At 37.1% G+C, this 15642-nt stretch overlaps 2 protein-coding genes across 6 annotated transcripts in view; one reads left to right on the plus strand and one right to left on the minus strand.

Annotated features, from left to right (window-relative positions):
* The window catches only part of csnk2a2a (casein kinase 2, alpha prime polypeptide a), a 471730-nt gene that overhangs the window by 187753 nt on the left and 268335 nt on the right, over positions 1-15642 (minus strand). The gene's annotated exons all lie outside the window — the stretch shown is intronic.
* On the plus strand, positions 931-14102 carry ist1 (IST1 factor associated with ESCRT-III). Of its 5 annotated transcripts, none has more exon segments than NM_212585.2 (10): positions 931-1035; positions 1843-1939; positions 2024-2204; positions 6530-6617; positions 6702-6785; positions 7765-7875; positions 7950-8135; positions 9338-9448; positions 12658-12706; positions 12786-14102. In NM_212585.2, coding segments are annotated over 9 exon segments (1065 nt in total). In that variant the 5' UTR covers positions 931-1035; positions 1843-1851; the 3' UTR covers positions 12953-14102.

Raw genomic sequence — 15642 nt, forward strand, 5'->3', positions numbered from 1 at the left:
CAATATGGCTGCCGTTGCATCATCCAGGTGGATGCTGCACACTGGTAGTGGATGAGGAGATTCCAAATTGTGTGAAGCATTTTGAGTGTCAAGAAAAGTGCTATTTAAATATAAGGAATTGTTATTATTATATTGTGTGTCAAACATTTAGAACAAAAACAATGTAAAAAGTCATGTTTCCCAGGCTCCAGGTGCTAAGATTAACTCTCAATCACTGCAACAGAGAACTATAGAGAATTGATGGAAAGATATGGCGAGGCCTCTGAAAACATTTTATATAAATAGAATGACTCTCATAACCACTTTAAATGTCTTTAAATTGTGGTGTAATTCATTATTTCTGGCATTAATACTTCATAGTGTTTTTTTATTACTTTGGTGTGTGTGGTTATCTTGAAACAGCAGTGTGTATTATGGGTTTATGCGCTCTAGCGGTTAATACATAAAATTGCATCTGCATGCTTCTTGCGGAGGAACATTGTTGCCGGAGCTACTTCTTCTCTGTTTATGGATATATAACGACTCACGCAGGTACTGTGCTACTCCACAGCATGGCTCAATAAAATAGTCTCGATACAAACAATCATGATGACGTGCTCGATATAAAACAAGACCTGAAGTAAAATCATGACAATTTATGTCTACAGAAATATACATATAAGCTATTTTTTATCTATTAAGTTTACGTTACGTCACTAACTTATTTTTTATAATGTAAAGTGTTCTGTTTTAGTACAACAGTCTTAGCCTTTATTCTGACGAAAGAAAAACTTGCTTATTTTTGGAGTAGTGACTGGTGGAGGTGTTTTTCGTTCACCTGATCGTCTACCTAAATATCATAAACATCACGTCACCGAAGACATGTGATTTGCCCACCCGAGTGACGGGGGTTTCCCTTCATTCACCGGCAATCATGTGACGTGGAGCGTCATGAATGAAGTCACATCCAACACGGAAGTGAATGCTAAGTGAGAAGTCGCCCAACCAACCTGATCGAAACCGACCGTTCGCCAACGTCTGAGGAGGAATTCACATGTAAATATCACGTTTCTTGTGCGTTTTGTACAGCTAGGCATTCACGAACTTTTTATGAATTCTTGTTGTTTGTGGTTTTTGTTTACTTCCGAGAATTAGCTCCTCTAAGTTAGCCGCTAGTCCAAGTCTCTTCCTGGTTTGAACAATCAGAAAACTCCAAAACGGGTTTTATTATTATAAAATTAAGAGTCCAGTATAGATTATTCAATTTAAAAACATCTAAATAATATTTTAAATATTGTTTGTCAGCTACTGTAACGTTAGCTCTCGGTTGTGTTTTGTTTTGTCAAACAGTCAGCATCAGTCAACAAGATGATCGAATGTACAAATATTTCTGAAGAAATACTAGTGAAACCGATGAAAAAGTATATCCATATATATTTTTGTAGTATCCATATATCCATATATTTTGTGTAGTAATCTTAGATGGTAGAATTTAGTAGTACTGTATGTAAATATCGTGGAATATGAGTCATTCAGTACAGAACCAGTGTATTTGGATCAGATATTATTGTACTGCTACTGCTTTTTGCTGTAGGCGACATTATAGACTACTTTTATAATTCATACCGTTTTTATATTACCCTCTTCGTTGGGTGTAGCTATAATGAATCAGGTGTCTCATAATAGTGTTGTATTGATGTAGCAGTGACGTCACTCACCAAGCAGGTGGCGTATCTCCAACACAAATCTCCAACATCAATAAATATCCAGTGTTATTAATAAATATACCTATATGACCTATATTCAGTTGGATGTTTTTGTTTTATCTGATAAAGATATCAGGCTTTTGTTATTCATAAACAGAGCTCCATCATGCTCGGTGGAGGGTTCAAATCCGAGAGACTTCGTGTCAATCTCAGGCTGGTCATAAACCGCCTAAAACTTCTGGAGAAGAAGAAAAGTAAGTTTGGGTTGTCCACCACATAGTTAAAAACGTAAAAGCTTTCAAAAGTGAGCTAATTGAAGGAATTTGATCTGATTTTAGCCGAGTTGGCCCAGAAGGCTCGCAAGGAAATTGCAGACTACTTGTCAGCAGGCAAAGATGAGCGTGCGAGGATCCGAGTCGAGCACATCATCAGAGAGGATTATTTGGTCGAGGCCATGGAAATCCTTGAGTTATACTGTGATCTGCTGCTCACCCGCTTTGGCCTAATACAGTCAATGAAGTGAGTAACACTATTTATATTGTTCATTTTGGTGATGCACAATAGTTTGGTTACTATATTGGTATTAGCTGATCAATTCTTTATTTTAAAGTTGTCGCTACTCACCCAAAAATATATAATCAGCAGATATATTATTGATTATTTATCGAATTTAGATGGATTTTGCTGGCATTGAGAGTTTTAATTGTTGCCTTCGACATTATGCTGCACAGCAGACATGCACCTTAAAGTAGATGAATTTATAATGCAAGAAACGTAGGATTTATTTTTTCACCTTGGAGAAAGAGGATTTCAGAATTGTCATTTCTAAATGATTTTGGATAAAAAAAGTTTTTAATGTTTGTTGGCAGTTGATTTGTTATAGGAACACTCCACTTTTACAAGTCTAGAGTTTCTGAATCTATTCAGCCTATCACCAGGTCACCAGATAAGACCATTAGCAGCTTGAATATTCCAAGTGTATCTGTCTGTGGACTGCAAGACAGGGGCATAACTTTAGGGTACGTTAGACCGTACGTTAGGCGCAACTATCAAGATCCTATTGAACCATGCAAGATGTCACAACGGGATGTTGCTGGCGGAAAGATGGCAAGATTTTCATCAAATGTTTTCATGAGTTTTTTTTCCCTTATTTATCCACAACCTGTTCAATTGATATATTATTATATACATTCATTTAGCAACTCCACCATGCAACTCCACTCGTTGCCTTGTTCATCCATTTTGTCATGACAGTTATCCTACTCTGCGTCGTACAATGATGTACAATGGTGAGTGCACCAAGGCTTACAACTCACATCTGTACGTTTAAAATTATGATGGTTGGGTTTAGGATTACAGTAGGTGTAGACGTTAATAACTATGATGGTTGGGTTTAGGTTTGGAGTAGCTGTAGACGTTAATAACTGTGATGGTTGGGTTAAGGGATGGAGTAGATGTAGACGTTAATAACTGTGATGGTTGGGTTAAGGGATGGAGTAGGTGTAGATGTTAATAACTGTGATGGTTGGGTTTAGGTTTGGAGTAGGTGTAGACGTTAATAACTATGATGGTTGGGTTTAGGTTTGGAGTAGGTGTAGACGTTAATAACTGTGATGGTTGGGTTAAGGGATGGAGTAGGTGTAGACGTTAATAACTGTGATGGTTGGGTTAAGGGTTAGAGTAGGTGTAGACGTTAATAACTATGATGGTTGGGTTTAGGTTTGGAGTAGGTGTAGACGTTAATAACTGTGATGGTTGGGTTAAGGGATGGAGTAGGTGTAGACGTTAATAACTGTGATGGTTGGGTTTAGGTTTGGAGTAGGTGTAGATGTTAATAACGGTGATGGTTGGGTTTAGGTTTGGAGTAGGTGTAGATGTTAATAACTGTGATGGTTGGGTTTAGGTTTGGAGTAGGTGTAGATGTTAATAACTGTGATGGTTGGGTTTAGGTTTGGAGTAGGTGTAGATGTTAATAACTGTGATGGTTGGGTTTAGGTTTGGAGTAGGTGTAGATGTTAATAACTGTGATGGTTGGGTTAAGGGATGGAGTAGGTGTAGACGTTAATAACTGTGATGGTTGGGTTAAGGGTTAGAGTAGGTGTAGACGTTAATAACTATGATGGTTGGGTTTAGGTTTGGAGTAGGTGTAGACGTTAATAACTGTGATGGTTGGGTTAAGGGATGGAGTAGGTGTAGACGTTAATAACTGTGATGGTTGGGTTTAGGTTTGGAGTAGGTGTAGATGTTAATAACGGTGATGGTTGGGTTTAGGTTTGGAGTAGGTGTAGATGTTAATAACTGTGATGGTTGGGTTTAGGTTTGGAGTAGGTGTAGATGTTAATAACTGTGATGGTTGGGTTTAAGTTTGGGGTAGGTGTAGACGTTAATAACTGTGATGGTTGGGTTAAGGGTTAGAGTAGGTGTAGACGTTAATAACTGTGATGGTTGGGTTAAGGGTTAGAGTAGGTGTAGATGTTAATAACTGTGATGGTTGGGTTAAGGGTTAGAGTAGATGTAGACGTTAATAACTGTGATGGTTGGGTTAAGGGTTAGAGTAGGTGTAGACGTTAATAACTGTGATGGTTGGGTTAAGGGTTAGAGTAGGTGTAGATGTTAATAACTGTGATGGTTGGGTTAAGGGTTAGAGTAGGTGTAGATGTTAATAACTGTGATGGTTGGGTTAAGGGTTAGAGTAGGTGTAGACGTTAATAACTGTGATGGTTGGGTTAAGGGTTAGAGTAGGTGTAGATGTTAATAACTGTGATGGTTGGGTTTAGGTTTGGAGTAGGTGTAGACGTTAATAATTGTGATGGTTGGGTTAAGGGATGGAGTAGGTGTAGACGTTAATAATTGTGATGGTTGGGTTAAGGGATGGAGTAGGTGTAGACGTTAATAACTGTGATGGTTGGGTTAAGGGATGGAGTAGGTGTAGACGTTAATAACTTTGATGGTTGGGTTTAGGTTTGGAGTAGGTGTAGATGTTAATAACTGTGATGGTTGGGTTTAGGTTTGGGGTAGGTGTAGACGTTAATAACTGTGATGGTTGGGTTAAGGGTTAGAGTAGGTGTAGATGTTAATAACTGTGATGGTTGGGTTAAGGGTTAGAGTAGGTGTAGACGTTAATAACTGTGATGGTTGGGTTAAGGGTTAGAGTAGGTGTAGACGTTAACTGTGATGGTTGGTTTAAGGGTTAGAGTAGGTGTAGACGTTAATAACTGTGATGGTTGGGTTAAGGGTTAGAGTAGGTGTAGACGTTAACTGTGATGGTTGGGTTAAGGGTTAGAGTAGGCGTAGACGTTAATAACTGTGATGGTTGGGTTTAGGGATGGAGTAGGTGTAGATGTCAATAACTGTGATGGTTGGGTTTAGGGATGGAGTAGGTGTAGACGTTAATATCTATGATGGTTGGATTTAGCTGTGGACTAGGTGTAGACGATAATAACTAATGTAAAGTGCCATCTTGCCGTCTACGCCACCTTCATTTTACACCAAAATCATGCAGTCCGCAGACAGACCCTACATTATATAACATTATATAACAATATAGCATTATATTAAAACATCTCTTTATATTTTTCAAAACAACTAGCCACAGAGTTGTGGGAGCAGAAAAATATAAATCTGTAAACATTTGTTATATTTTAAATGAGAGAAAAAAACATGCGTTATGGATGTGACAAAAAAGTCTGCAAGTTTACAGTATACAACATACTTTGTAGAAATTCTGTGAATTTAACTGTACAACCCAAAAGAAACGGTGCTAATCAAAAGGATAAGAGTTGGCTCTTTATAGAACAAACATGATTGCTTTTATTTGAATTTACAATTTTGCATTTATGAGGAAAAAGAGTCGTTATGGATGTGACATCTTTCTGTTATGGATGTGACGGATGTGAAATTGCCACTTGTGTGACTTTGGTAAATCAAATATAATTGTTTGAAAACACTGAAAAAAAAAAATTTTTGAGTAATTTTAAAGTACTGTAAAAGACCAGCCTATACAAAAAATGCAGAAGCGGTTTTGCTATTTTGACTAAAATTGAATCTTTTTCATGGTAAGGTTGACATTTGCATGGAATTGCTCAGTTACATTGTGTCCTAGGACTGATGTAAAATGAGAAGTTGTTATTTTTTTGGCTGATATGGCTAGGAACTAAACTATTCTGGTGTAATAATCAAGGAAATTTGCTACCGTACCTTCGCTGCAGCAGGCGCAATTATATTGTGCCGCAGCAGAAAATAGCACTTAGCTAGGTAACTGCTATTTAATATCATTGTGCATAATATCATTGTGCCTGCTGCAGCCATGGTACAGCAGCAAAGTTACATTATTACTGTACCAGAATGAGAGTATAGTTCCTAGCCATATCAACCTAGAAAATGGCAAATTTTCAATCTTCTCTGAGTCTTGGTACACAATATAACTACAGAATAGTCAAACTTTAAATAGAAAAATGATCAGAACTCATTTTTGAGCGACATGCTAATAGTCTAATCTGATTCAATGATCAATGCTAAGCTGAGCTAAAAGTGCTCTCGACTGACCTGAAAACTGGCTGCGTGAGCTCAAAAATGGTAAAACTCCACTGTTTAGTTTTAAGGAACTTGTAAAGGTAGCCTGTTTTTGTCCTAATTAAGTGTTCTTTTAATTAGGAAACTGAACTAAAAAAAATGTATCAGGATTTGTGTTTATTGGCCTGAATATCTGTTATTAGCCTCCAGATCAAATAGATTTCCAGATCAGAGTTGTCACTTTGGTCAAAATGTCCATTTGATGTGTCCCAAATGATTTAAAAACAGTGACTTTATGCACTCTTACATTAATACGAGTATTCTGTTCTTAGAGAACTGGATCCGGGTCTACAGGAGGCAGTGTCCACACTCATCTGGGCAGCTCCTCGCCTACAATCAGAAGTAGCAGAGCTGAAGATTGTGAGTATAGTTTGTGTCTGTTTTTAATTTGTTTCATAGGCTGTAATGTGATCATGAATTCTTTTTATATTTTCCCCTTCACAGGTTTCAGACCAGCTCTGTGCCAAATACAGCAAAGAGTATGGAAAGCTGTGTAGGACAAACCAGATTGGAACAGTTAATGATAGGGTATGATGAAACGTTTGTTTTGAGGTGGGGGAAATGACCCAATAGTGTTTTATGTTTGTGAAAACGTTATAATAATTGTTTTGAAATTTTATTAATCTGTTATCAATGCCTCTGAGTAATCTGCAAATGTTATTCCAATTTCCAATTGCAGAGTTTTGTAAAAAAAAAAAAGAAAAACTGCGGCTTTCTGAGGAATTCATCCCTCCAATCTGAAACCGTTTAACTTGAAAATTCTTCTCTCACCATAAAACATTTTGTTGGAATGTGGAATTTTAAAGACTACTAAACAAGTATTGTGTATACTGAGAGCACTTTCATGGATTATTTAAAAAAATGTCTCTCAGAGAAGCATTTCAAGTTATTTTTCCTATTTTAGAGTGAAAAATCAGTTCTTATTATGAGGAAGAAATGTTGTTATTGTTATGTAATGTTTTTATAGATAGAATATATTCCTTTACAAATTGTATTGTTCATTAATATAATTAAAGACATTTGCACATTATTAAATAATATTAAACTCAAATTAATATAAAAACTGAATAAATATATATTTACACACATTTGCATAAATTAATTGAATCGGCTCAAAAATCTCCAGAAAGCTCAGTTTTCTGTGGCTGCAGATTCTATTTGGACTTAGCTATAAGTAAAAGGTTCTGTTTTTTTGACGTCAGTGCACATTAACAAAGTTATTTGTGTTTTTATAAACGTTTTGCATACAGAAGACAATATTGTCGAATTAAACTTCATTCACATGGATCTATGACAATGTCTTAAAAAGCTGGAGTACACATGACAGGCCATTAGTTTACCAGGTCTCTTTGTGAAGAAATGCTACACCCCTGTGCACATACTTCTGTAGGTCACCACTGAATAATTTCTGGTGGAAAAAAAGAATGCAGGAGCCAATCCATATTCATAGCATCATCCTGTAGATGCACACTGTAGTAATATTACTCATTAACCCTTGTTTCTGTAGCTTATGCACAAGCTGAGCGTGGAGGCTCCTCCCAAGATTTTGGTGGAACGTTACCTCATTGAGATCGCCAAAAACTACAATGTTCCCTATGAACCAGATGCCATGGTTCGGGTAAGAATTTCCTCTTCCTTTGTAACTTGATCATCTCTACAAGCTCAGGTTTGAAACTCCCCTCATGTTCACAGCCGGAGGTGTGTCCTGGTGAAGAGGCTGATCTGATTGATGTGGACAGTGACTTCAAGAAGCCTGGAGCTGGTGGAGGTGGTGGTGGAGGAGGAGGATTCACTGCCCCTGCCATGGGCATGCCTATGCCCATGCCAATGCCAATGCCCATGCCCACAGCTTTCAACTACCCACCGCCCAAAGGAGCTGTAAGCCAAACATCTAGTTAAATCTAATGGGCTATATGCACAGCTAGTATTTTTTAGCCATTGATTAACTTCTGGTGAAAGGTTAATGAGACTATTTTCATTTTCACAAGGTTTCTTTTATAGCATTGATGTTGCAATGTAATTAAATTACAATCATTTAAATAGACTTAAGCATTCATTTAGTTGTTCAATCGTAAAATAAGACCGTGACTGTGTAAATGCAGGGTCAGCAGGCTAGAAACTCTGTTGAAAATTCTGGGGTAAAATAAATGTTTATATTTTAAAGACATGGTAGGGAAATTCCTCTTACAGTATTACACATTTTACTGGACTGTCCTGCTTTTAATGATTCAAGAAGACGTTTTTATGAAATGAACTCTCTTAAGAACATTTTTAACAAAGTGACACCAGGAAAGGTTTTTGAATTTTTATAATTTATTAGTGCTAAAAATTGTATTTGATAAATGTGTTCATTTGTTTGTTGATTTTTAATTGTGTATATATATACATTGAAATATTCTTGCCATGAATATAGCTGTGCTTGTTGACATGGCATTAAATAAAAAATGCATTACACTGCATTACAAGACGGGGAAGCATGGAATGTAATGCAGTGTTTCTTGTCTGCCTGAGACCTACTTAGGCTATACTCACACTAGGTACAGTTGCCTCGAACCGGGCCAAAGCACGCTTGTCCCCCCTCCCGTGTCCCCCGACGGCCCGTGCTCACACCACAAACGGGCTTCGGCACGCTTACGTCATCGCTCCTGCGCTGTTCAGTGAGAAGTGCTCTCTCACTCAGCAGCACAGTGGAGATTTCTCTAGTTATATCGTTTCAGTCGTTTGATATGCCGTCAAATATTTCGCCAAACAGTCCTTAGGGATGCGGGGACACACAGTCAGATATTTTGCCGAACAGATCCGCCACTTTTGGCGCTTGAGCCCGATTCAGCGCACTCACACTTCTCAAACGATCCAGGAAACGGGCCTGGGCATGGTACGGATGCCATAGTGTGAGTAGGCCCTTAATATCATATATCTATCTAGCAGTGAGGATCAAACAAGGTAATTTTGTAATGACAGTTAACAGTTCATCAGAAGCGATTGGGCTGGCTGACTGAAAATTAAAAGTCAGTGTTTATAGAGCTCATTAAGTTGTTTAGCTGCAAAATGAGTTTCAAATCAATGTCTTTCCTCTTCAGGAGCCCTTTAATGGTCCTGTTGGCACCTATGATGGCTTTAGCAACTTCCAGGCTCCGATGAGAGGAGGACAGCCTCCTCAGCTGCCCAGCTGCCCGCCAACTTATGAGTCTGTAAGTGCATGTGTTCCGCACCTCCACCCTTCCAGACAGATGGAGACGACCTGTTCACCACGCAAGGAAAGAGCAGTTTATTCCGGTTCAGGGAGCCTCCACCGGCATGTGCTACAGACCATCAAAAATGCTACATTTTTGGGGGGAATGCTTTCAAGTGTTTTAGATAGTTCAACCAAACCTGATAATTCTTGCATTAATATACTCACTCCAGACCCATGTCAGTTCAAACCCATAGGAAGTTGGTTTATTTTCAGAACACAAATGAAGATATTTTTTATAAAACCTAAGAGGCTTCACTTTCCGCAACTAAAAGTCCAGATCGTCAGAACTTTGATTCAGTAGGGGGAGAGATTCAGAAAGGTCATGAGGAGGATGTACATGATGTGAGAATGCACATGATTCAGACAATTGGATAAGTCTTGTGAAAAGATTTAATCGCTTAATGTGTTGGACATATTTAGTTTTTTATTTGCATTAAGCACATCACATAAAGTAATACAGAAGCTTATGTTTGTTACACTCAAGAAAACCTCTGTTTTACTGTATGTGATGTACACTATGGTGCCATCTACAATAAAGCCTTTTTATTTTTCTTGGAGTTAAACAAGGCGTCAACATAATGCCAGCATTTTAACTCGAAAAATAGAGCATTTTAAAAAATGCAAAAGACACCATTTTAGTAGAGAAATGCTAGTGTTACAATTTGCTAGATGGACTAAAATACAGACTTTGGCAAACGAAGGCATAGCTATCCGCAGTTGCTCTCTGATTGGTCATCTTGACTATTGCTCCCTGATTTGTCAAGCATCTCACATTGGATAGACTGCAAGTCTAAATGTTAACAAAATATGCGAATGTTCAGAGTGTAAATGATATCACGTATTGCATGGGTGGAGATCGGTTTTCTGAATATAAACATCATTCTGGACAAGAAGCCTTTTCATTCTAAAACACCTTTTTAAAACAAAACTGCACTAGTGTAAACAGCAATAATGCATATGTGTCAATCAGTATGTAGAGTGTTATCATATGTCTTCACAAAATTATCCATACATCTCTATTCATGGAGAGTAGGATTTGCTTCATAACACATTTAAACATTTTTGGATCTTTCAATTTTGGTTCCTTAGACTTTAAGTAGAGGAACAGGAATGTTTCATAAAAACATGTTAATTTGTCCTCTGAAGATTAACCAAAATGGTATCCTTTTGTAATAATATCACGATTGCAGATAGTTCTACAACAACTGAACTACGTCTTTAAGAAAGTCAGATGAAAAATGCTAAAAGGGTCAAATGTTATGTAATGAAAATGTCTTGACCTATTTTACTTGGAATTTACCTTGAAGCATTCACCCCAAAAATCCTGCATAAGATGGTTGTAGAAAAGCTAACAACAACCATACTGACAACAGGGCCTCATTTATAAAGTGCTTGTGTGATTGCATTTGATTGTACATTACTTTCATTACAAGTGATTAGGATTTCGTCCGACACATGAATTATTCACATTATTTCACAAACTAACATGAAAATGTGCTTAGTATTAAAAAAATCATGTAATATTGTCACCTTGGACTACAAAATCAGTCATAAGTGTCTTCCATTGATATGTTATTTGTTAGGACAATATTTAAAAATCTGCAAACTGAGGGTTCAAAGCCATTTAAATTCTGAGAAGCAGTATTAACAATACATTTTACTTCTCAAAACACTAGTCTCTATATATACAGTAATTTACACAACATCAGGTCACACTTTATTTTGATTAGATTATAAGCAGACTGTTATGCTGGGGTTAGGGTTAGTGTAAGTTCACATGTTATTTCCTAACTTTCTTATAGTCAGTTTGTCTGTTAATTGAGTAGTATCAACAGATACTACGCAGACAGTACTAATACTCAAATAACCCATCAAAATAAAGTGTTGCCCAACATCATCATGGAATATGGTCTTTACTTAATAATCTAATAATTTTGTCCTGTTCAGTATATTCACTATCTGACAAAAGTTTTGTTGCCTATCCAAGTTAAGAACATCAAATAGTTGACTTCTGGTTGATCATTTGGTATCAGAAGTAGCTAATATGTAAAACAAAGGCCTCTAAATTACGATTATTTTACCACAATAAAATGTGATCATGCTTTGATTTTTAATTCTTTAATTAGGACAGTTAGGTCTGACTTTGCTCAGACAAAAGTCTTGTCACTAAACAGAAATAATGAACACTATAGAATATTAAGTCTTGGAGGACTGCATCTATACATCTCTGCAATGACTCGAATAATATTTATTTGATAATTAATAATTAGTAATCAGGGATGGCAAAGAGAGTGTTCTTGCAGGACTCATCAAGATTCTTTGGACTCCAGACTTGCTCAATAATGTTTATGTCTGATGACTGGTCAGTCCAATCCTGCAGCACCTTGACCTTCTTTGCTTTTAGAAGCTTTGATGTGGAGGCTGAAGTATGAGAAGGAGTTCTATCCTGTTGAAGAGTTTGCCCTCTCCTGTGGTTTGTAATGTAATGGGCAGCACAAATGTCCTTTGGGTACCTCCAGTTGTTGATGTTGCCATCCACTCTGCAGATCTCTCACACAGCCCCCATACTGAATGTAACCCCAAACCATGGTTTTTCCTTCAACAAACTTGACTGATTTCTGTGAGAATCTTGGCTCCATGTGGGTTCTAATAGGTCTTGTGCAGTATTTGTGATGATTGAAATTTGGGATGCAATTTAACAGATGATTCATCTGAATCTAAATCTACCATCTGCCACTTTTCCTAATGATCAACTAGAAGTCAAGTTGTTATTTGTTGCTCTTACAACTGGGATTGATGATAATACCTTTGTCAGGTTGTATTTATTCAATAAATACCCATGCAACAGGTTTTGTGGTCCAGGATTACACATATTTTTGTGGGCATGAATGTTTTATAGATCATTTCTGGGTTACATTCACACATTCATATTTAGCATCATCCAATGCACCTCTTTATAAATGACGCTATTCATTGAAGGGCTCACAAGGGTGTCTGTTCTAACCCACAATGCACTGCTCCATCATTACTCACAGCTGGATCATTTTAGACTAACAGTTTTATTTTATTTTGATCAAATATGTATTTAATATATTTATATAGTTGCAGCGGTAGCGTTGTGAATGTATTGGTAGTTGTTAACATGTCTTCATATCTTTTTTTAAGATCGATGAGTTGTGTATTAAACCCTCTGATCCTTCCCAGGTCATCCCAGGTATGTGCTCTATCCTAATCGGATTTTATTTCAAATGGTATGATAATATTCTTTTAATGATTCTCTATTTTCTCTCCAGGTCCGACTCCAGCTGGTCAGGTCTATGACAACTCCACCCTTCCCGAACTTCCGTCTGTTCCAGACACACTCCCAGCATCCTCTTTCGGAGCGAAGGCCAACACCTCAGAAGACATCGACTTTGATGACCTGTCGCGACGCTTTGAGGAGCTCAAGAAGAAGACCTAAACAGATCCAGATCACATCAGAACACATTGCTCGAACAGTTCAATCCATATTCACAGCTCTTCTCTTCAGGTGAAGGTGTATTATAATATTAGTTATTTAACAGAAGGAATGATGGAGACACTTGTGAATGGCAGTATCAGATATTTCTACAAACTCACTTCAGACCTTTAGGTAAACATGATGGACTACTGACAGAAATCTTTTAAATTGAGGAGCACTTTGCATAGAGGGACTTGCTGACAGCTAAAAGTAGTTCAATTATAGTGACTGCGCATATATTCATTATATAAGCTGACTATTATTATGAAATGTCTCTTAACTTTCCCCAGTTTTAAGAAAAAGTCTAAAAGATTTCCCCAAGCAAATCAGAAATCTGTATGACTCCTGTAGGCAAAGCAGGTAGAACCTGTTGGCCCTTATTTACACCCAGATCTATGTAATGAACTCTTTTGAATGACTGAACCTGCGTAAGACCGTATGATGTCATGGATTATGTGTTCGTGGATCGCAGTTGTTTTTCAGAGTGACTCAGCTTTTCTTCTGCTATTGACCGAACACCATTCAGACGTTACATTTGAGGGAATGTGAAGAATAGTGCTGCATTTCTCACCTGAACACCAAAGGTTGCTTGTTTCTGATCTGAGCTGAGCACAGAATGTCCTAACATTCGTTTTTTGTTCTGTTAATGTGGTGAAGTCTGTGAGCGTTTTGAGAAACTCCAAATGTCAGCCTTTCTTCATTTGATTCTCACTCGTAGTGTTTGGTCTCCAGTTTCTAGTGTTTTCTGCACTGAGTTTGCCTTAGTTTCCTTCTCTTCCACCGTGGCCTTGCTCTTTCACTGCTCCCTCTGTCAGCTTGTACACTAGTTAATTCTTCTCTATGGTGAGGGTTTTATCATTTAGTATCGACTTTGTTTGTTTGTTAGAATTGACTATGTATGAGTCTTACGTTTGTTTTGAAGAGTAAGGAGGCTTGTATAGTAGGTTTTATATAAATGGTTTGCTTTAACTTTATAACACTATTTTGTGTTTTGTTTTCGCCCTTAAATCATCTGAACACAAATCTGGCAATGTTTGGGTGTGTTTGATACTTATTTTATCTGAATTAAAAACATATCTGATTCCATGTAATAAATTCTATTTGCTCATAATCTTCCTGTTTTTTTAACCAAATAATCAAAGATTAAATGAAGGTATAAATTACGATATCACGGTTTAATGAATCAATTTCTAAAGTTTTTGTGAATAGGGTTTGATTTTACCATTTACAGCCACTAGAGGGCGCAGTGATACAACTAATACTGACTGATTTGAGGTGTTATATTTTATATATTGTGGCTCAATCCTCAAATGAGATCACACACAGATGAGTATTTTGTTCATAAAAGGAAATGCCATGTGTTTTGGCATGTGTACAAAAGTATGTAAGACTATGTGCACTTCCCATAGTTACTCAATGCTGAAGAAACATGTTAAATGATTCAATTAATGATCAAAATCTGTCAGGCACACAGATCAAAACTACAGAACGAGCTCAAATTTTCTATATTTCAAAATCATAGCTTCGTCCCCTCTGTCCTAACAGGAGCACAGTATAATCAGGGTATCTTCTGTCCTTTCCATGTCTGTTTTCAAACAAAAAAAGAAAACTAAGCAAACGGCTGCTTTTCTGTTTTTTTTTTTTTTTTATCACAAAAAAACAAAAACAAAAAAAAAAAACAGATTTTGGCTCTATTTGCGTTTTTTTTTTTTTTTTTTTACATCTTTTTGTTTAGGGTTGGAAAACAGAAAAGACTTAAATTTGGTCAACCAAATCTGAGCTCATGACTTTGCTTTCAAACTAGTAGTCCTCTGCTGGCCAGCACCTAATATTTCATTATATATATAAACTAAGTTACATATTCTGTCATTTGATCAGTTAATAGGCTTACATTTATTGCATATGCTTAACAAAAAAAGTAAATAAGTTGTGTTATTAGACACATTTGTCATTAAAATAAGGTCTGGTTCGCTGCCAAACTTTTTGCTGCTGTGCACCTGATGCTGAGCAAAGATAGCCATGTCCGAGCAGCACCTGGTTTGCATGATTGTTTCCGAGCTACTGTAGGCCTAAATAATAATAATAATAGGCTAATAATGATAATAATAATAATAATTAACAAGGTTTACGTGGTGTTTTATAATAAACCAAATGTGCAATGTATTATGATCCTTGCATGATCAGAGGGAAGCGTTTATATAACTACAATATTTTTATATTTTATATGAACCATAAATGTAAAAAATAAAAGGGCTACGAAACCCCCCCTGTTTCAGCAGGGTGTTTTCAGATCTTTATTTGGAAAAAGGGAGGAAAATGGGCGTGTCCAGTTCTGTTTAGGTGGGAGTGTCGGGGGAGGGAAAGATGGAAGGTTTTGCATGAAAGTGGAAGTTTCTGTTTGGGCACACGCTGATTTATATCCAGGCAAAACAAACACACAGATGCAGGGGAGAAAGACAGTGACTGTTTACAAAGGCATCAGTTATCGAATTGTTTGCCAAATTATTAATACATGGACTTTAACTGCAGTTTGGCACTTTCACTTTCATTCAGGAACATTTTTCTGCATGTCCCCCATGACAAACTAGATATTGCATACAAGGAACTGCTGGAAGAGTGTAGTTTTAATGCAACGTTTGATACCGCACGGC

The sequence above is a fragment of the Danio rerio genome, chromosome 7 (genome assembly GCF_052040795.2).
Source record: "Danio rerio strain M-AB ecotype USA chromosome 7, GRCz13ab, whole genome shotgun sequence".
In the NCBI taxonomy this organism is placed as follows: Eukaryota; Metazoa; Chordata; class Actinopteri; order Cypriniformes; family Danionidae; genus Danio; species Danio rerio.